We start from the raw sequence: 22,083 nt of genomic DNA on the forward strand, positions 1-22,083 counted from the left end.
AAATATCTATTTAAATTCCAGCCTCCTCGTTCAAAGGAGCATTATTGGGAGGTGCTCCATTGGTGGTCCTGTAACTGACAGAAATACCACAGTCCTCTAGCACGGTTTGTTCTCTCTCTCGACTGCTCACTGCCTGATCCCACCACATCAGGGAGTGCTCCTTTTACCGACAAAGATAAAAGGGCCCCTAGCTGCGATCTCGACTCGCAATCTCACAAATGGGATCATTACTATCCTATCGAGTGAGCTATGACATTTGAGTCAAAGGTGATTCTTTTTGTGTTGTTGCTCAGATGAGCTATGAGGGTGGTTGCTCATCGCACGCTTGCAGCCCAGAGCCAGTGGTGGTAATTGCACATTCCTATGACGGGGGTGAGTTCATCCATAGGACAACCACGGTTGCCAACCAAGTGTTAACCAGTTTTCGGCTCCGCAGGGATTATGGGCGAAAGTCAACCTCCAAAGCAGGCTTTGAACTCCGCAACCTTCCGATCGCGAGCCGCTCGCATAACTTGACCCGCTGTATCCCCACGAAATTAATTTGAAATGCAATTTAATGTTTAAATATATCAGCTCTTGCAGATGGAAAGTATCTTTGCAGAATTAAGAGGTTGTACAGGAATGCTTTTATCTGTCTTGCTGTATTCAATACCGGGTCATGAAAAGTGTAAGGCACCATGTTCCCATGATCACAATTGACAATGTACCCCTCGACCTGGGTGAGGGATTCTGCTATTTTGCGTGGCATACGATCCAGCAGTGTGACGGATGATGAGATCACTCATCTTGTGGCAGAGAGGTCAGCATGGCATTGGAATGCTCAGCCACGGGCTCTGGAGCGGGAGCGTGAAGTCTGACTCGGAACCAAGGTCTACAATCCTTCACGAAGTTGTAGTCCCCGCACTCCGCTATGCCTGCGAGGCATGGATGATGCTCTACCGACGCCACCTCAAACAGCTGGTGAGCTTCCACCTTTTGCTGCCTGAAATCCATCTGCGATATTTAAGTGGCAGGACAAGATCCCCAAACATTGAAGTTATTTCAGAGGTGGCCGCATCTCTGCCATCGAGAGCAGCATGCTCATTAAGGGGGACAAACCTTTGCTCGGCCGGACTTGTGGTCCCATATTGAAGACTGCCATGTCCCAAAAGCCGACTGAGCACAGGAACCCACTGTTAAGAGTGGACCCAACCTCGGATACACAACCACACATTGAATGTTATAAACCGCGAAGCATGCAAGAGAGGCATTCAAACCAGGGAACTCGTTGCACTGGATATGACCCAGGTGGTGAGATCCGTGTATTACGACTGTGGGCCACTGTTGAGGAGTGGCGTGAGAGGTCTCTGCGGGAGAAGAGTGCGTGTCGTAAGCATGGTGCTTTAACCCACCCCCAAACAATGACTACGCTTCTTCTTGGTTCTTTCGGTAAAGTCACGTAGAAGGGAAGTGTCTTCTCGACAGACCTGTTTCTTCACCTGAGGACGGCTGCTTGCGTTGTGGCCGAAACGTCGTGAGAATTATTTTATTATGTTTTATTTTTATTATTTTATTACTTCCCTTCTACGTGACTTTACCAAAAGAACCAAGAAGATGAATCCCTGCAGTCACGAAAGCTTTAAATCGAAATGACTACGCTTGCAAGGTCTGTAACCGCATTTGTAAGTCTAGGATTGGACTCCTCGTCTCTCTGTGTGGGAAGCCGTAAAAAAGAAATAAAAATAACCCCCGGAATTGAGGGCCAACAATCGCTGAACACTCGTCCGTCGGCGTGACGGGAGAATCCGCACCTCCCGATCAGCATAGTTGGCTACGTACGGTGCAAAAGAAGTTCAACATACGCACATGCAAATCCGGCTTTGATGCCGTTGAGGTTGTGCACCCGCTCTGTGATGCTTACATCGACTGCATTGTGAGCATCATGAGTGCAGGTTACAATAAACCAAGTTTGAGCCTTAGAACTTTTAGGTGTCCTTCAGTAATGCAGAGTGTTCAGTGTTTATTGTGTGTGTGTTTAAGACTTTAAATGGTTGTGTGCGGTCGATACGGGTTTACAAACCGGTGATGAATCACGTCATATTTTTCTAAATCACACACAAGTCATTTTGCGAGACGTAAAAAAAAACCTTTATGGATTTATTCATTAAAGCAAAGTGCCTCTGCCCCCCCCTTTCCCTCTGCGTGTGGTGCGTTATGAAAGTGGGTTCAGAATCAGACGTGCAATGTTTATTGCTAAGGGTCATTGGGAGGGGAAAACTGAAAGGAGTGAGTAATTAAGTTACTTGTTTTCCGATGGGAAAGAGTGATTGTGTCATTTGCACAGGCAAGGCTATGCGCGATATATCGGTGGACAATTTTTATTCAAGGCAATGTTAAGCAGAGACCGATGTATCAGTGAACGGTCTAAAAACTCCCATCAGATAATGTCCTGGAAAACAACAATAGATAGTGTTTAGCCCACCTGACAACTTCATATTGTTTGCTCTGCTGTGTGATAGAGGGTTAATTTAAAAAAAAATCGCACTCATACCTACACGATCTAGTACAAAATAAACCAATAAATATTTGTTATTATCTTTTTATCAATACACTGCTGAAGACATCCCCATGCCATGTCTTTTTTTTACCTTGAACTTAACCGGATTTAATCAAACTACTCAATTGGAATTACACGTAGCAATTGCCGCCCCCGACTGACATAATAATGTATGTACTGTATGTTGAACTTCTTTCGCACTCTACGTAGCCAACCGTGTTCATCTGAGCTGTGGGGGGGGGGGGGGCAGCAACAAACGAAACACAAAATGCAGTTGTAAATAAATCAGTTAATGTCACGTTTGCAGGCCCTGGTGCTTATTCCACCTTGTGCCCACAAGGACAGCTGCTACAATCGGTGGACGGGGTGATGGCCCTTTCAGATGTGTTGCCATGAGCCGGGATAACACATTCCTGCGGAGGGAGCTGGTAGGAACGTTGGGTTGCTCGGTCAATGGCCAGGGTCAACGGCGGCGTGGTGTATTCCGCAAATATGGCCGACTGTGAGGGCGGGCACAAGCCGGCGTGAGTCGGTTTAACGTTGAGTTTTATAAGGGCACCACGGGGTGACCAGCCCCTCCCCACCCAGCCCCACCCCTCCCCCCACCTAGCCCCACCCTCCTCACCCTCCCCACCCAGCCCCTCAAGACCCTCCCCGCCCAGCCCCTCCCCACCCTCCCCACCCAGCCCCTCCCCACCCAGCCCCTCCCCACCCTCCCCTCCCCACCCAGCCCCACCCCTCCAATTTTTGGATGCACGACGGACGGACCCAATAATTCCCTGTGGGCTGGTGTAACCAGGAGGTTCCTACCAGTATAAAGCCTCTGTGTATGGGGAGACTGCTGTGGTAAAAAAAACAACGTGTTTTAAATTTCCCTTCACCTTAACTGCAACCACGCTGTGGTCAGTGCGAGTTGGTAAAGTGGGACAATTTGCAACTGATCAGCTTTCCGCCCACCACTCATGTTTGCCTCGGCCGCGAATCGAATGTAAGTCGATGGTTGTTTATCGTGCAGTGCGTTAACCACTGCCCCCCCCCCCCCCCCAGCAGTTAAAAAAACAACAGCAACTCCGCAGCTGTATTGTGAAGGTTCTTCCGATTGTATGTTTTTAATAAATGATCCTTATGGCGGTACCCCGGGGTACCAGATTATACAAACTGGCCGAGGCAATTAAATATTTTATTTCTGGGACACTGTTTTTTCCCAGGGGTGTTACTTAACTCCGCGACTGGGGCAACCAATCAATCCGAAATCAGTGCCACTCCGTGATGTCGAAACGCCAAACATTAACATACAAAAAAATCTGTTATCGAAAAATTCAACTCTGAATACGTGATTCTAGATTTGAAGCTTTCGTGACTCCAAGGATTCATATTCTTAGGTTTTTTCGGTAAAGTCACGTAGGTAAAACAATTAAAATTATTAAAAGTAAAATAAAAAGAAAATATTTTATCTTATTTTTATTAATTTTATTTTTTTACCTACGTGACTACCGAAAAACAACTAAAAATCTGAATAGTGAATCGTTTTACAGCTCGTCGAGATGAGTCGATTGCCCCATCGCCGACCATTGACAGACCAACAATGACTGCATCACGGACATTATGCGAGAGCCGGGGTATCGCCATAAGGTTCATGTATATAAAAAATAACACGCAGGGCAGGGTGTGAGTTCCATAGTGGCGAGCAGATCCACATCAGAATCTTTATCGCAGAGAAATCCGATAACCTATGGCTATGGAGGCTCATTGCCATAGATGCGCAGTGGTGTGCTCTGTACTCTGGACATATGCGAAAAAGAGCTTTATAGCTCATCGGATTCGAATCTCCAGTATAAATACATATTGTGATTCTGATGTCGAGTGGCAGAGCGGGTTCGCGCAGCTCTCTTGCTCTGTGGGGCGGGGGGGTAATGATATTTGCTGCCTCTGAATTTAAGCGCAGTGGCCGTCTTAATAGCAGCAACACACGGCGATGGTTATATTCCGTCTCTGTGGGGCACCCACGTGGTACGCTATCGTCCCACACGAATAACCCCTTCTTGTTCGGACATTTAGACAGCATTAAGGGGGCCAGCGTTTGACTCGCTTCCCCTCTCTCTGCAAATATACCCTCCCCACCCTCCCCCCGCTCACCCTCCACCCCACCCTGCCCCCCGCCCAGCCCCGACCCTCCCCCCCGCCCACCCCAGCCCCCACCCTCCCCCCCGCCCACCCCAGCCCCCACCCTCCCCCCCACCCCAGCCCCCACCCTCCCCCCCACCCCCACCCCCACCTTCCTCCCCACCCCCGCCCCCACCCTCCCCCCCACCCCCGCCCCCACCCTCCCCCCCACCCTCCCCCCACCCTCCCCCCCACCCTCCCCCCCCCACCCCCGCCCCCCACCCTCCCCCCCACCCCCGCCCCCCACCCTCCCCCCCACCCCCGCCCCCCACCCTCCCCCCCACCCCCGCCCCCCACCCTCCCCCCCACCCCCGCCCCCCACCCTCCCCCCCACCCCCGCCCCCCACCCTCCCCCCCACCCCCGCCCCCCACCCTCCCCCCCACCCCCGCCCCCCACCCTCCCCCCCCACCCCCGCCCCCACCCTCCCCCCCACCCCCAGCCCCCCCCCCCCCCCCCGCCCGCCCACACCACCCCCCCCCCCCCCTCTCCTCCCCCGCCCTGCCCCCCCCCCCCACCCCCCCCCCCCCCCCCCCCCCCCCCCCCCCCCCCCCCCCCCCCCCCCCCCCCCCCCCCCCCCCCCCCCCCCCCCCCCCCCCCCCCCCCCCCCCCCCCCCCCCCCCCCCCCCCCCCCCCCCCCCCCCCCCCCCCCCCCCCCCCCCCCCCCCCCCCCCCCCCCCCCCCCCCCCCCCCCCCCCCCCCCCCCCCCCCCCCCCCCCCCCCCCCCCCCCCCCCCCCCCCCCCCCCCCCCCCCCCCCCCCCCCCCCCCCCCCCCCCCCCCCCCCCCCCCCCCCCCCCCCCCCCCCCCCCCCCCCCCCCCCCCCCCCCCCCCCCCCCCCCCCCCCCCCCCCCCCCCCCCCCCCCCCCCCCCCCCCCCCCCCCCCCCCCTGTCCCCCCCCCCCCCCCCCCTCCCCCCCCCCCCCCCCCTCCCCCCCTCCCCCCCCCCCACCCCCCCCCCTCCCCCCCCCCACCCCCCACCCTCCCCCCCCCCACCCCCCACCCTCCCCCCCCGCCCACCCCCCACCCTCCCCCCCGCCCACCCCCCACCCTCCCCCCCCCCCACCCCCCCACCCTCCCCCCCCGCCCACCCCCCACCCTCCCCCCCGCCCACCCCCCACCCTCCCCCCCGCCCACCCCCCACCCTCCCCCCCGCCCACCCCCCACCCTCCCCCCCGCCCACCCCCCACCCTCCCCCCCCGCCCACCCCCCACCCTCCCCCCCGCCCCCCCCCACCCTCCCCCCCGCCCACCCCCCACCCTCCCCCCCGCCCACCCCAGCCCCCACTCTCCCCCCCGCCCACTCCCACCCTCGCCCACTCCCACCCTCCCCCTCTCGCCCGCCCTCCCGGCCCGCCCCCCAAAGAGGCGCTGCACGCTGATGTCTTGTGCCTTGCTCTTTTCCGCCGTGTTTAACGATCTCTCGGATACTCCTCCAGACTGCTCTGCCAAATGAAGCCGCGCTCTTGTAATTAATCCCTCGACACGCACGCCGTACTCACCCCCCCCCCTCCACACTGAGATACAAAGGGACCCCCTCGTGCGCCTGCCCTGCTTAGTAATTTCCGTGGCCGCAAAACTGAATGGCGATCACGTGCCGTTGCCTGAATCGCTATTTGATTGTTCGTTGATGACTTAATTAGCCAATTTAACGGTTTTTTTTACATGGGTTGGGCGGTGAATTCGCAAAAAAACGAGTTGAAGAAGAGCAGCTTTCGTTGATGGGGATTGGGCAAACGGGCTCAGTTATTTTCTGCAGCGAGAGAAAGCTAGAAAGAGATGGAAACTGGAATGCATTTCATTTGAATCTCTTTGAGACCAATTTTTTTGTTATTTTTGAACGGACATGTTGTTTCTGGCAGCAGCTAAGTAATACAATCGTAAGCAAAAAACAACTAAATTTTCGTCAACAAGCGCTGAACGGTTGATTCCGCTGGGGACGATAAAATTGGCTTTGTGCCTTTTGGAATCATCCGATGGTGGCCGTGGGACATCGCGCACAAAGCCATCCGGTCACACAGTCTCACGGCCGCGAAGGTGAGGGACATACACCATCGGGTTGTGGCAATCCCGCGTGTATGCCTTCATTTATCTTCAAACAACCTCTTCTGATTTCATCTTCCTTGTTTAATGAGGCCGTTCTCCCTGAAACCCCGCTGGTGCATGTCTGCTGACGCCCTACTTGCCCAGCCCGATGGATCGTCTTGTATCGCTGAGGGTGGTGGGGGATATATCCTTTGTCAATTCCATCGGTAAAAAGCGGTGGATGAATTTTTAGCGGGCGGAGTGGAGTGGACAAATGGTTTTGCTGGAGATCTTGCCTACCGAGGATATCGCTGTCCCCGTGAGTGTTAGCGGATGTTACGACGCCATACATTCCCAACAGCCAAGGCTGGGCATGTTCAGTGCAGCGTTGCATTTGCAAGCCCATTTCGCAGTTATTTCCTGGTAATTTTAACGGTTGAACTGAGCTTTTGCGTGCCATTACGTAGCCCAACCGTGCTAATCAACCCTGGTGTTTTGTGGACTTTAATGAACCAGCAGCAGCAGCAGCCATGGTCAGCCCACTGCTGGATAAAGGCCTTCCCAAGGGCCGTCACCATCTCGAGCGGTCCTGCAACGATGTTAATTAAATAAGTGACCACAGTTTACCTACTGCTTTAATAGAGGATATTAATCTACCATCATGGTACATACGAGACTTTTAAACAACCTTTATTTCCGCCAGCAGCAACAGCAATGGAGGCGATTTCGATATGAAATATGCAGTCACCAGCAAACAAATTAAAAGAAACGCTACAAATCCACGCGCTGTAGCGCTAAAAGCACCGCGCACAACACGAAAGAAAAGTTACGTGGTTGTGGTGATCATCACGCACGCCAAGGTGACGAGCGAGCGCTTCAGAAGGTGAACACGAGGGTGCCATCCACGCTGATACAGAGGGCTTTTCCGGCTCCCCAGCGTTCGAAGAAGACGTGCAGATCACCGACGTGTGTGGTATGCGTGCTCCAGCCGGAGCCGCGCCTTGAGCAGGCCTCTGAACACTGGAAGCACAGAGCAGCCGTCAGTATCACCTTCCAGCATCTTTTTTCTCGTTCTGTACACCGCCATCTTCGTCTGAGCACAGGCGAAGTTGGCGAGGTCATGGCGCTTGTTAGCTAGGTAAGGCACCACCCCATATACGAAGCTGCTGTTGTAGAGAGAGGGGGTCAGAAAGTTCCGTGTCTAGGATGGTTCATGTCTCGGCCTCGCTGTGCGCTGCGTTGCACCACTATCCGATTAGTTAACCTCGCATTCAATAAACCTTCAGAGTCAGGGTGAACATCCGACTCCAACATATTTAATGAATGAAACGAGGTAAAACTGATGGAAAAACATGTGTTAATACTTGCAATATCAATACAATGAATGAATGCTGCAGCATCATAATATGAAACTCAACAATAGGTCCTGGATGGACCAGGCACCTACATTAGCACTGAATAGCTGTACAACAAGAGAATAAGATACTGTGTTAAATAAGGTCACTTTGTGTAATCACCATACTGCAGCCTCAATGTACACTGCTGCATATAACACCGAACTGGATGAGATACCTCTCCATCCTTGCTCTCAAGAACTCATCAAAGTTACATGGGCACGCGTCTGGCTCGACTTATCCAACTACAAATAACATTCACAATAATGCAAGTGGCAGGCTTCGTTGTTAACTAGGCCCCATATTCATCATAACAATTTAACAGCATTATAAAGGCATTTTACAGCATTATAGCGGCATTCCCAGTATTATAAGAACATTAACTTACAGACAATGCTTCTTAAAGTCCCGAAATAAACAGATGCACCCGTCTTCACAGATGCTAATTGTGCCTCCATCTTGTACTCTGTAATGGCTGACACCCCCGCCTGGTGTGGAAACACACCCCATATCTGCCGTGGGGCAGAACAGTTCATGTGCACAGAAACTTAAATGTACTCTGGTGAATAAATGCTCATTAACTTATACCAACTATTTGTTTCAACTGTATCGGTGATGTATTGACAAGGATTCAAAATTCGATTGATTTTAAGTTTGTACATTCTTCTTCTGGTACCGAAAGAACCAAGAAGATGAATCCCTGCAGTCACGAAAGCTTTAAATCGAAATTTGTACATTCTATTTCGTGTCTTTCCCGAAGCTGTTCTACGACGCCGCGAAATAGATGCCACAGGTAGCATGCATAATGTACATTTTATGTGACACTGTCATTTAGTGGTGAGAAGCGGTGCTTGATAACATTAATTAACTTCTCGCCCCCCCCTCCCCCCCGCAGAGAAACAAACATTTGATCAGTTTAATTAGTCAATCAAACGCCGTAAGGGGCCGTCCATAAATGACGTCACGCGATTTTGGACCATTTTTTACCCTCCCCCATCGTCACACGGCGTCACAAAAAGTCAGACCCCCCCCCTCAAATATGACGTCACAAAGCTCTGCCCCCCCCCCCCCCCCAAAATAAAACATGCTTCAAATCGCTTTAAACTGTTGTCATTATAGAGCGTATTAAATGTGGCGCTGCACTCTGATGTTGTAGGAGAACACATTTATTAAAAAGTCTATTGAATTAAGTAGAACGTGTTGGCTATATATATTTAAAGTTGCGCATTTTGATGTGACGTCACATTTCTCACCCCCCCCCCACCCTCGTCACATCGTCACAATTGTCTGACGCCCCCCCCCCTCCTAGGTGCGTGACGTCATTTATGGACGGCCCCTAGTTACGTTTGTCGGCATCAATGTGTTTATATTTTGACATCAAAGGCGCCCCCACCACTACCGCCTTCTCGCTTGCAAGCGCCAGATTCGGCCAAAGCTCTCGATGCATTGAGCTTCTGTTTCTCAACGACCTCTTTCCCCCCGTCCCCCCCCCGTTAATGGCCAAAATAAACAGTTCACATAACATAAAAGGGTGGAGGCCTCTCGCGTGCACAATAAATCATATTTGAGTTGTTGCGTAGTCATGGTGACCACTTTAAGTGTACCGCTGCCAGCGCAGGACGTTATAATAAAAAAAAGCGGCGGGTGTGGATTTTAAGTGGCGATGCTCTTTTTGTTTAATATATATTTATTTTGTAAGCCCTAGCTTCCAGAGTGAATAATTCATGAATACGGTAAAAAAAAGATGCGATATTCAGGTGCAGTTCTGTACGCCTTGATATAACCTCTAGGGTTTTTATTTAAATATATAAAAGCGTAATTTTTAAAAATTGGAAAAGTGCACGCATAATGCAGTGTGGTGTACACAGGGTTTCAAAGCCTTTTGTAACACGGTCGTGTGTGTTTACCTCGTTTTTTTAAGTATATTTTTTCAATCGTGTCTTACTCGCAATCATTTGCGTAATGTCACTTTGTTGATCATCAGCATGTTTAAAAGAAATCCTTTCCCCGCAGCATTTCTCATCTTTACTGTATATTACGTTTCTGAAATGTTGACGCGTTTTTATTTATCATGGCCTGCTTTCACCTGAAGTAATGCTCATTAGCTAGCATTGTGTATAACGTTAACTTCACAGTTCCAGTTTCTAATTTCTGGAATGCCTTGCCCCAGTCCGTGAGGGACACTCAACTTCTTAAGGCTCGTCTGAAAACACATTTATTTTCTTTGCATATCCGTCTGTGTACGTTTGTTTTACTTTTGGTTTTAATATTAAGGTGTTTTTTTTACTGAGATTATGTTATCAAACGCTGTGAGGCCTTGTATAATTTGGGCTGTAGAAAACTGAGTTTTACTTACTCAAAAAAACAAGAATGTAATTTCAATTGTATGGGTAATTTTAAACTTGATAGCCGATACTAATGCATTCGCATTTACTTGCACATCTTAACACGCAGTTTCCCTCATTTGATTAATTTTAACATCATTTTTTTAACCATTATCACCAGCCGAAAAAGTGCTGCAAACTTCCGCAATCGTCGAGCGCATTTAAAGCCTGTGGATGTAACTCCACCTTCCTCCTTAAGGCTTCGTCAGGTCATATAACACCAGAGATCCCTTTTCTCCACCCTGACATTTCAAATAGATGACATTGGGCCACTGAGCCGCATTTGAATGGGCCTAAGCATGCGCGTCTGTGCTTGACGCTGGCAGTGGCGTCTTGTTTATGTTTGCCCTGTCGGGCTACCGGGGAGCTTTGCTTGGAGCAAGTGGGGGGAGGGTGTCTGCCCAGACAAGTCACCATGCGTGGAGTGGTTTATGGGGTGGAGCCTGTCCAGAATCTCGCTAATACCTACAAGGATTTAGCACGGAATTACTGTCCTACATTCTTGGCGATTTAAAATCCTGTTGTTGCTTGCAGCTGTTAGGGCACTTTGCAGCCAAGGAAACTTTAGCCGCTGCCAGTATCGCCGTTTCTTTCTCTGGCTTGTCGGGAAGTGTCTCCTTTCAAGTGACCCGCTGCGGTTTTACAATGAATGTGTGAAGTGGAGCAAGTTTTGTTGACTTTGTGAGCCGGCCGCTGTTACTGTCGTGCGTGTGTGTAACTACTTTACGAGTAAGCTTGATGTTGCTAGCGTCTCTGGCCATACGTGACAGGTAATGTGAATTGTCTTGCAAGAACTTGCACACGCCTTTACGGTAACAGCCAAATGTTTTGCTGCGTTATCTTATCGAAAGCAACTGTGGACTTAACAGAAAAGAACACGGAGCTAGCGATGAAGTGAGGCATCAGACACCGGAGTCCAGGGGATCGACGGAGACAATCGGCGTTGCGAGGTCGCGGTTGTATTTAGACGCCAAATAGATCCAAACTCTATCGTGTTGTTTAAGCAGAAGAACCTTGGACTTGACCCCTACGCATTCGGAAGCAACCGCGCCGGCGCGAGCGGTTCTCTTCGAAAGCCTTGGCCCCTTCGCGGCGGCCGCAACAGAGCCCAGGCGGCCATGGACGAGACGTTGTTCACGGCGTTCTCGGCGGGCGCCAGCGGCCGCTCGTTCGCCCGCTTGCGCCTCGCGCAGGCCTCCGATGAGGATGAGGAGGGCACTTTGGCGACAGGGGCCACGCAAGGACCGTGGCTGAGGAGGTTTGTACGGACGAACTCGCAGAGGAGGCTGGTGCCCCCGCCGACGTCCAGGAGCCAGCTCATGTTTGGCGGCAGGTGTTCGGTGTGTCGCCTCGCTTTCGGCGAGCTGCAGGGAATTAGGCTACCGCATGGGATGCAGCAGGTACACCTGGGACGTTTTGTACGCGGGCGCGCGCATCGGTGATATGGTCAGACCGTTTAACACGTGGGAGATGCTATCGGCTCGTCTGCAAATTTGAACACCAATACCTCGCGATTGTGGTTAATAGCGGTGTCTCGCTTCCAGTATTCGTCTCTCACTTGCAAGGAATGCCAGTGAAACTCTGTTGCCCCTCATCTCATACTATTGAAACTTACCATTGTTTTGTAATATATATTTTTGGGGGTCGGATAGTTTAAGTAAAAATGTGCGTCGTAAACCTTTCTTTACCCGATACAGCCGATCAATCACGTCGTCACGTAAACAAACGTGCCACTGGCGTGTTGGGGAGAAGTTCACGATAATTGTGAGAAGTTTACGATAATTGTGAGAAGTTCATAATTGTTGTGAGCAACAACGTGAACCTCTCACAGTTTCCTTCGATGTTCTGCTTGCAGTTACTGTTTATTTAATCGGTTGTGTCGGGTGGTGGAGGGTTTTTACTCGCACGATCTGACCCAAAAATCAATCGCGAGTTCTAATATAGGTGCGAATTCCTACGTGTTAAATTTCCCATTATCTTGTTGTGCTGCCCTGGCTGCCCGGAATGCCCTGGCTGCACTGGCTGTGGCTCGTTGGTGTAGTTGGTGCTGAGTGGGTCCTTGTTGCTTTGTTCACAGGCTGTGCTACAGTGTTGTCCTCTCCTCTCTCCCCCCTTCCCCACCACTGCAATCCCGTTCTAAAGAATGTCGTTTTTTTTTTCTAAAGCATCTTGAAAGTGTATTTAGATGCTTTTCCATTGCAATTGTTGTCATCGCATTGGCAACAGCTATCTGTAGACATCTGTGAAAAAGAGCTTCATAGCTCATCAGATTTCTCCAGGATGAATACAAATTCAGATTCTGAATAGTTTTTCGAACAAACTAACCAATTGAAATGTCAAGGTTTTCATTTGCCTTCAGTGACAACTATATTCCGATTGTATTATGACTTGATAATAGTCTCCAATTGCTGAAGCTATGAGAATGCAATTTATAATTAACATTATCCAAGTTTCAACTTTGAACTCTTTGCTCTTGAGTACATTCAAGTTACTGTCTAACAAGTGAACACCTCTACTCTTTGAGTGTTCAATATCAGATGGTGTTCGACTTTAGAGAGCATAAGTGCGACTCGCATTTAGCCAGCACTCCCCAGGCCCCAATGAACCTGTTCAGAAATCACAAGCTCAAATGACCATATCACTTGCATCTGTTTCTCTGAAGCTGGTTGTAACTAGGCTGGCTATTCAGGCCCACGTGCATGTGTGTGAAAGGGAGTCCACACGATCATCCTGCCAAGGGGACTATATTGTTCCAGCAACTCCAACCTGTCGCGCATGTACACGGTTGATGATGACCAGCCTCTTCTCCAGAGCACCACGCCCTCCGCATACCCTCTCCTCTTTCGTGCCAGTGTTGTTTTCCCTCTTCCGCCTTTTTTGCCCCCCCCCACACACCACTCAATCCTTACGTGACCGCACAAACTCTAAACGTATGTACGGTCAGTTCTGTAAAATATACTCTAAAGTGTGAAATTAAATGCCAGATGTGTATGTGCATGTTGAACTTCTTTTGCACCACATGTACGTAGCCAGCTTTGCTAATTGGAGGTGCGGGTGAAGGACAACAAACTTAACACAAAGAGCAGTTCTAAACAACCATTATAAAATTCTAGATTTGAAGCTTTCGTAACTGCAAGGATTCATATTCTTGGGTTTTTCCGGTAAAGTCACGTAGATAAAATAAAAATTAATAAAAGTCAAACAAAAATAAAATAAAAATCACGACGTTTCGGTGGCAACACAAGCCTCCGTCTTCAGGTGGAACCGTCACAGCACGCTCGCTGTATCAAGTAAATGAGAAATTCCAAGAGATCCGACCCCGTATATATACTGGTTTAGGGGGGGAGGAGCCAGGGCAGGCCCCTGGATAGGAGTTTTTTATTATTATGGTAAGGTTGGTGCGGCTGAAGCTACGGCTAGTCTACATAACTTTACCATAATAATAAAAAAACTCCTATCCAGGGGCCTGCCCTGGCTCCTCCCCCCCTAAACCAGTATATATACGGGGTCGGATCTCTTGGAATTTTTCATTTACTTAAAACAGCGAGCGTGCTGTGACGGTTCCACCTGAAGACGGAGGCTTGTGTTGCCTCCGAAACGTCGTGATTTTTATTTCATTTTCATTTTGCTTTTATTAATTTAAATTTTTTACCTACGTGACTTTACCGAAAAAACCCAAGAATATGTAACCATTATAAAAGTTCAAAAGACGTGTGACACTCCGCTTTAAATATGAAGGCAACATTTATCAACAGCAATTAAATGAGAGTAATAATACATATTTAAAATAATCGTTCATGTCAAGTGAAGGAATGTTGATTGATAGAGATACTCTATGGGAAACTTAATTTTCAGCTATCTACCAGAGCTGATTGAGTGAGTGTGGTTAAGTCTATCCATGTTAACCATGTGCAAGCTCTAGGAAACTTCACGCTCGGGAGATTGCGTTTAGTCCAAAAACTATTTTGGCTTCAAAGCGGACCTAATATTTGGTGTCAAATACATATGGACCAAACCATGTAAAGCTCTATATTTATGCATTTGAGCACAGAAAATGTCTTCTGGGTATTCCTGTGATTGCTGATTATTTTAGAAATTTAAATGTTGGAGCGTCAAATGCAAATTACCATGTGATCTTTTCCAACTCACTACATTCCTGATAAGCTGGAACGACTACAACTTGTACGTCGGGATTAATAAGGTCTGATTTTTTTATCCATTCCGTTCTCCTTGGTGTAACACACATGGATATCCAAATCATTCACTCAATATCCTGCATTTTTTTCTTTTTGGAGGTCATCAATTCCAGACAGCCTTCCCTAGTATAACACAGCTTGGAAGAGTTGTGGATATTTCCAATGTAACATTGGCCTATTGATTTTTCAATGACCCAAGAAGAGAAACTGAAGCGTGTGGACACATTTTGAATCACTTTTACAGACCTTATGACCCGTTAGACCTGCTGTTATTGGCATTTACAAAATAATAATATTGATTTATAAATAATAAATTACAGCCCTTGTCAATCCACCACTGGATGAAGCCTTCCTCATGCCTGTGGCAATTATGCTGGTAGATGCGGATATGTAGAACTATGAATAAACTATCAACTATTTTTTATTTTACCAGGTAAGGCCCACTGAGCTATATAGTTATTTTGCAGAAGTGACCTGGGCACAAATGAAAGGTCAACGAAGTGGTTTACCATGTGGAAATTTATACCAGTCAAATATTCTAAACACATGCTTATAAATGTGGAGGGAAAAACCGGAGGACCCGGAGAAAAAAAATCCATGTGACCACGGGGAGAATGTGCAAACTCCAAATTTACAGGAATCAGGGTCTGGATCAAACCCATGAGATCCTTTATACCAGGGGAGGCAGTTAACATCTCGCCACTATTCCAGCCCAGTGGCGAGATGCCTGGGAACAGTTTGGTTATCACTCGCCACTCATTCCAACCCATGGCCTGGAAACACACTGAGTTCACAGGGTTCCGCTTGGCAATTTTCAAATGGGAGTGTGATGTAATGAATTGATGCAAAATTAGGTCGTTTGAGATTCCGCGTGACTTGCTGCTTTTGCTTTGTTCCCTTTGCGCAGGCGTCGCCGGACCTGCGGTACCAGCTGCGCCTCACCTTCTTTGACCTGGTGTTCCGTAAATTCTTTGGGTGCACGTGGATGAGCCAGCCGAAGGCAGCGGCCACCGACGGCGGCAGCCCCGGCAAGTCACACTCCGTGTCCTTCAACGTGGTACGTCGGCTCACGTCAAGGCCCCCAAGCGGGCGGCAGCAAAGATCTGATTGAAGCTTAATTGATTTTTACTTGATAGAAAATTCGTAAACGCATCCTCTGGATGTGAATTAATAATATGTTTGTACTCGCTGCAGAAAGCCTGCCTTCGGTGACATAGCATGCTTTGAATATTTAGGCTTTGTTGTGGTTTTACGGGATACCATGCAGCATTGGCCGTATGAAATGCGTGTGTCACAATAATGTGTTTTGGTTTGACTTACGCAGCTAGTGCCAATGCATGGCTCTTACTAGTTATCATCATTTTTTTTTTACAGCCTTTTGTCAATTAACCAATGGATGAAGGTCTCGCCAGGCCAGGCCAGTTATGGGACGTGTTTGACCATACTTCACCACGCTGGTTAGTGTGGGTTGGTGAAGGGTGGCTCAGAACTGGATCACATATCACTTGCGCAGTGCAGAAAAAACCGCACCAAATCTGAACCCCTTTTTATTATAAAATGAAACAAACGTTAGTATCAAGTTGGTTTGCTATTCGGGACTCATACTATATGAAACCAGAAAAATGAATCGGAATATTTTTCCTGGAGAAATCCCATGAGCTATGAAGGTTTTTTTTTTTACAGATGTCCAGTAGGGGCAGGTAAGCACATTTTTCACGCAACTTGGAGACAAAAACAGTGCTAAAAGGACTGCCTCGCCATTTGTTGTTCGCCATGGCCTCTATCGTTAGTTGGGGGATGATGATGAAGTGTCAAATTAAATAACTTCCAAGGTTAAAGGCATATTGCGAAGGCGTACATATTCGTTCCGTACCCGCAATTTTATCTTCATGTTATTATTCGTTAATGTGGGACTGAGATCCATTGAGATTCAGTCTTGAGGGTTCATCTTCGGCAAATACATTTTATTGTACCACGAGTGTGTTTTGCTGCTCGAAAGCCTTGTTGCTATCATCTTTAATGTCTATTCAATGCTCCAGACTTCTTCTTAGAACTGCCAAAATATTAAATCGCTAGCTGATCCGATTTAGAATGAGAAAAATTCGATGAGGAAAAATTATACTAATATTCCTTGCAATTCAACATTGACGGTACATCTGTTTAAATAACGAAATAAATAATTTGTCAGCCTACGCTCATAAACATTTAATGAACTTGGCGGTTGCCATTTGCTCCCGTGTAAGAGCCAAGGATGTCTTGCATGGTGATGTCGTGTGCGAGCCACCTGCAACAGAAAGCCTTAACACATGCGTCAATTACACTGTGGCCATAAAAGAAAAACATAAACATTTCAAAGGCGACGTTTCCAGGCAATAGCCTTTGTTTTAAAGCCACTGCCAACACAGAATCACCCAATCACCTGTAACAGGTGGCTTACAATGTGAGCTAAATAGTATTCAGAAGGAATACGCACAATGCAGTGGTTATTTTATGGAAACCGATGTATTCATTATTTTATTTGCTTACGTGGTGCCGTGTAGTTGCATGAAACTAGAAACTTATTATACATCGCCTTTATTTAATGAGGTCTGTATTTTAAATAGCCAAACTTTATAAGATGAAACATTTGCGATTCTTAGATTTCCAGTGAAAGCACTCCAGAATGTAATAAGCTAAAATAACGTGGCTCATTTAAAACTGTTCAATAGTGGGAGAAATATTCCACGCTGCCCTACAAAAAACGATTACCTTCGGTACTGTGTAATTTCTACTCGTTGATACAAGAGCTTGGTGAGATAGAGAAACATTTTCGGAATTTATGTCGAGTACCTTTCGTACAATTTAAAGGGCCTTACCTGGTACTATTTAAAGTGGCGCATTCCAACCCTTATCGAATTGAGGTAATTTGAACGTAATCACACCATCATGTTTCTTATCATTGGATGCAGTCTTTTTTGGTTGTTGTTATTATTAACCGTGCCTGTGCCTTACCCCCCGCCTGGGTCATTTGATGCTTTTGCCAGCAGTCAACGCTCGCTTTCCTTAACCAGCGCATCGACGTGCCTGGGGCACCATTAAGTGCGCTCGCCGTAACCTCACCTTGCCCGCCGCGTCACTCTCAACGATCGTCCTCGCGAGCGTTGTCGGTCGTACGGCAGCGGATGAACGTCGGAACAATGCGAACGTCGGCCGTCGCTGACGAAGAGTTTCATTGTGCTCTGCGGTGTTTTGCTTTCTTTTGTGAAAGCGTCAGAAGGCCTCAACGGAGCCATGCTCGTTCAATACCGAGAGTAATATCCAAACACTCTTGCTTTTGCATTCAAAGCCTACCCCCGTGCCTAACGCGGTTTAATGTAATGGTTTAATCAATATGTTATTTTCGCCATGTTTATAGGCTCCGCTGCGGGCTCTAATTGCATCTTTGCATGCGCATCGAAGTGTTTAATTAGGTCTTTAAAAAAAAGCCCTTGTATGCTGCATCTGCAACATATATGCCTGTATCTTGCACATCTAAATGCAAGAATTGTAATCGAAGGTGTCACGAATTCTAAAGTGTCTGACCGTTGGTGGTGATGGCTTTTTTTTCGATTTACCAACCAAGTACGTTAACTGTTGCCCACGGGAGACAAATGGCAAGGTCATTGAAAGTTTCCGATTAGAATTTGAAAATGATGCTAATGAAGGGGAAAAAAATAATGATACACACACAATACACGATTACATTAATTGGGTATGGTTAGGTATTTTTGTTGTAATTTTTGCATTGTAGTCACTGTGCAGTGTCACGTTGCCATGGCCGAGTGTGGAAATATCACAAATTCTAGATTTGAAGCTTTCGTGACTGCAAGGATTCATACTCTTTGTTTTTTTCGGTAAAGTCACGAGGTAAAAAATAAATAAAATAAATTAAACTAAATTGAAACACGACGTTTCGGGCGCAACACAAGCGTCCTTCTTCAAGTGGGGACAACGTAGCGAGAACACAAACGCTTAAGTGTGTCTCAGAGATGGCTGTGTGCTGGGAGGTAAAGTTGGGAAGCCGAGGGAGCGCTGGGAGGCAACGACTTGGGCCGGAACTGGGGCTTTGTGATGTAGATGGCGGAAGTAGATAAGCAAGCTAGGATTAAGCTGCATTTTGTTATGCTGCCAGGTGGGTAAGTTAGAAACGCGCAGGCTAACAACGTATGGAGTTCAAACTGAAATGTGCAAGATAAAAAATAACTTGTGGTACACACTACCATGGCGATGGTCGTGTGTAAAACTGGGGGTAAAAGACTGGGAATATGGGTATGTTTATGAAAATACATTTAAACCGGCTGTCTAGCAGTAAACTGCCCGGTTAATTACATCTTTCCAATGATTGCTCAATTTTAATCCATCATCTCGGTTGAAGTTATGTCTACGTTTGTATATCTGGATGGCTTCATGGACAAATCTTTGGTAGTACCCAGGAGGCTTGCAGAGCACCTTGGTATCGGAGAACACAATGTCATGAGAACCAGCAGCATTATAGCAGTGGTTGGCAACAGCCGAATAATCCGTCCTGCCATGTTTCAGATGCAACTTGTGCTTGCGAATGTGATCAGAAATATGTCGTTTCGTCTCCCCGATGTAACAACTCAAAGTACAGTCGGTCGTGTAATTTTAGCAACAAGACGATATCCAGTACACAACACACAGGGTATGAAAGGGGTTTGACCACCAGCGCAAACACACATTACGGATTACCGTGCAATGGAAACCTGTCTTAAACCGCATGTTTCAATAAACTCTACAACCCTGAGTGGCTCCCTAAGCTCTGATACCCCTGTAGGAGAAGGAAAAAAGGGAGGGGGGGGAAGTGCCTAAATGACCTCATGAATGCTCTTAGGAGGCAATGCCCACTGGAGGAGAGGTAGTGAAAGGATTCCATGTTCGGTGGTAAGCCTCCTCTCTGCCCCTTAATTTTGGCACTTAGATGCTCTAGAGCGGCGATTTTGATAGCACCTCTGAAATGAAACACCCTTGCGTCTGATGGAGCAGTTTCATGGCACACTCTTAAATCTTCACCTCCACCATTCATCGTTCGAGATGTCACCTTCCATTATCTCCCATTCACTGTTTAGATGAGACATCGACCTTCACTTTTGATTTAAGCCGGAAATTACCCAATGAGCTATGACGCTCCGACTCGACTTTTGGGTTAGTCAATGGTGGAACTTGCAGGGGAAAGTTAAATATATGGATAATTGAAGCAATTGTGCATTATATATACGAATAACAGCGGCAGTAAAAAGGAAAAATACCGTCAAATTCACAGTTGGCAAATCATACTCGCAGGGTGTTGCAAATGTGGCTGTAGTTGGCATCAAGCAGTAAATTCTTCAAATTGAGTGAGGAGGACACGGGGGGATTCCTAACAGTGGGGGCTGCAACAGCAAAAGTTTTGGTAGCAAATCCCAATTTTTGTCCTTTGGATGAATCTGTTACCAATTAACCGATAGTTGTGCTATGAGAGTGATGTAAAGCGATGAAGAAACTTCCTCTGGGAACTCTGGCAGAGCATCACATTGCTCTGTCAATGAACAGGTTTGAGAAATATTTTTTTCACTTCATTGAACGGCCTTCTTACATGTGTAGTGTCAACGATTCAGAGACAGAGTTTCTAGGAGGCACTTTCTTTATTAATAACTTTCACGGTCTCGTCTGCACACTCTCCACAGTAGCTCAACCTAGCCTGTACACAACACTAGCCGTCGAACACTGACGGCGCTGACTGAGATAGCCAACTACTCTCCTTCGTAGTGCAACATCTAGCGGAGACGTTAGCGACGACGGCGATGAGACGACAGCAACGATGAGACGAGTCCACTCCCAGAAAAAAATATATATTTTTGGGTGGTTTCATCCTTTTAAATTCATCAGTATGTTGCACGTGTTCACAAAACACACAACTTCATGCATTATGGGAGGACTATTTAAAACTCACCTTCTACACACAGCCTTTCTTAAACCGAGCAGTGGTGGAGAGTGATATGTCGAGGGGCGGATGTGCAGTGCACAAAGTATTGCATCGTTGCTGTGTGAGACTGGGAGGGTGGCATTGACACGACTGACTTCATGACTCCCTAGTTTGTCGGCCAGCTGCTCGTTTCTGATATCTCTGTACATTTGTAAGCAATAAATGCATTTATGGTATTCGCTAGGCTACCGAGAAACGCATGGACATGGAACCATTTAAAGGAGGACTCTTTTTTTAAAGTTGTGGCAATGCGTTTGCTCAAAATCTTTAGGGAGAGGAAGCACCTGCCTGGGATCAGACATACACTCTGCCATTTCTGCAGACATATACAAACCATTTTCGCCCTTGCAGATACAGTGAACCCCCATCCATGTTGATATTCGTGGGCAATGCTATTGGCGGATCCTATTATCCGCTCCTTCCGCAAAAATAACTCGTGACATCTGTCTCATTGGTTACCCAGAGATAAACGCAGATAATAGGATGATTGTGTCGCCACTTCCAGATGACTCATCTTCTGTCTGAAAATACATGGATAATAGGACAAATACAGCGCTTCTGTGAGACTGCTTCTGGGTGGCTGTTATCCGTGTAGAAAGTCAGATCATGGTGATAAATTCATAAATTTGCCTTATTCAGAAGAAAAAAAGCCGATTAAAAGGATAGCGTTTTCCCCGTAATGGGAATCCTCTTATGGGTGTTTCTTCTTATCCACACGCTCATGCAGGTAATAGGATGATGCATCTGCAAGGCAACAGGCGTTCCTGTGAAACAACGGAGGGGCACAAATGATAGTTCTAGATAATAAGACTGCAGATAAGTCGGTCAGTCAGTTTATTTTGGGTAAGGTCCATTGACCTCAAGAAGCTCTTAAGAGCAGTTTCACTGTGTTTTGTTGTCTGCCAGCCTGCCAGCTGGAGTGTGTTGGGTCCCTTGAGTCCTAAACAGGTCATCTAAAGTGCTGTCCTGTACATTGTTGTTGTCTTACACTGTCTCCGGCCAGTGACTGTCTCCTTTAGAGTGCTCCATACAATAAGTACTTCGGGCACCTATTTTTTTTCCACAGATTGCAGTGTGTGCCTTACTAAGGGCCCCGGGGCACTTCGTTCGGTTGACATTGCGTTAGATTTTTGTTCAAACATTGCTCCGATGGCAACACAACAACACTTGAAAGCGGTTCGCGACGCCTCCGACGCCTCTGAAGATGTGTAATAAATTCCGAGCATATTGCTTGGGCCCTTTATCTGAACTTGTTTACAATACAATTTAGAAGGCCAGGAGTATGTGGTAATTTTAGTTTTAGTGATTAAAACTTTGTTAAACCTGTTTAACTTGCCTAGCCTTCTTAACATGCCTAAGGTTGTAATGTTAAGACGGTAGGTTGCGTTAA

At 47.8% G+C, this 22,083-nt stretch overlaps 2 protein-coding genes across 2 annotated transcripts in view; one reads left to right on the plus strand and one right to left on the minus strand.

Annotated features, from left to right (window-relative positions):
* Positions 1-777: 777 nt before the first annotated feature.
* On the minus strand, positions 778-5,665 carry LOC133352370 (uncharacterized; the record flags this gene model as incomplete). The annotated part of the gene is made up of 2 exons (XM_061567965.1): positions 778-993; positions 5,099-5,665. Coding segments are annotated over 2 exons (783 nt in total), but the record flags the coding sequence as incomplete, so codon positions are not given.
* Positions 5,666-11,139: 5,474 nt separating this feature from the next.
* The window catches only part of NPHP4 (nephrocystin 4), a 277,215-nt gene continuing 266,271 nt past the window's right edge, over positions 11,140-22,083 (plus strand). Inside the window, exons 1-2 of the mRNA XM_061567973.1 lie at positions 11,140-11,896; positions 15,600-15,749. Coding sequence (XP_061423957.1) covers positions 11,615-11,896; positions 15,600-15,749 — 432 coding nt within the window. The 5' untranslated portion in view covers positions 11,140-11,614. The remainder of the gene's footprint in view (positions 11,897-15,599; positions 15,750-22,083) is intronic.

Source organism: Lethenteron reissneri, chromosome 40 (genome assembly GCF_015708825.2).
Source record: "Lethenteron reissneri isolate LAM-NWPU_2019-01 chromosome 40, ASM1570882v1, whole genome shotgun sequence".
NCBI lineage: Eukaryota > Metazoa > Chordata > Hyperoartia > Petromyzontiformes > Petromyzontidae > Lethenteron > Lethenteron reissneri.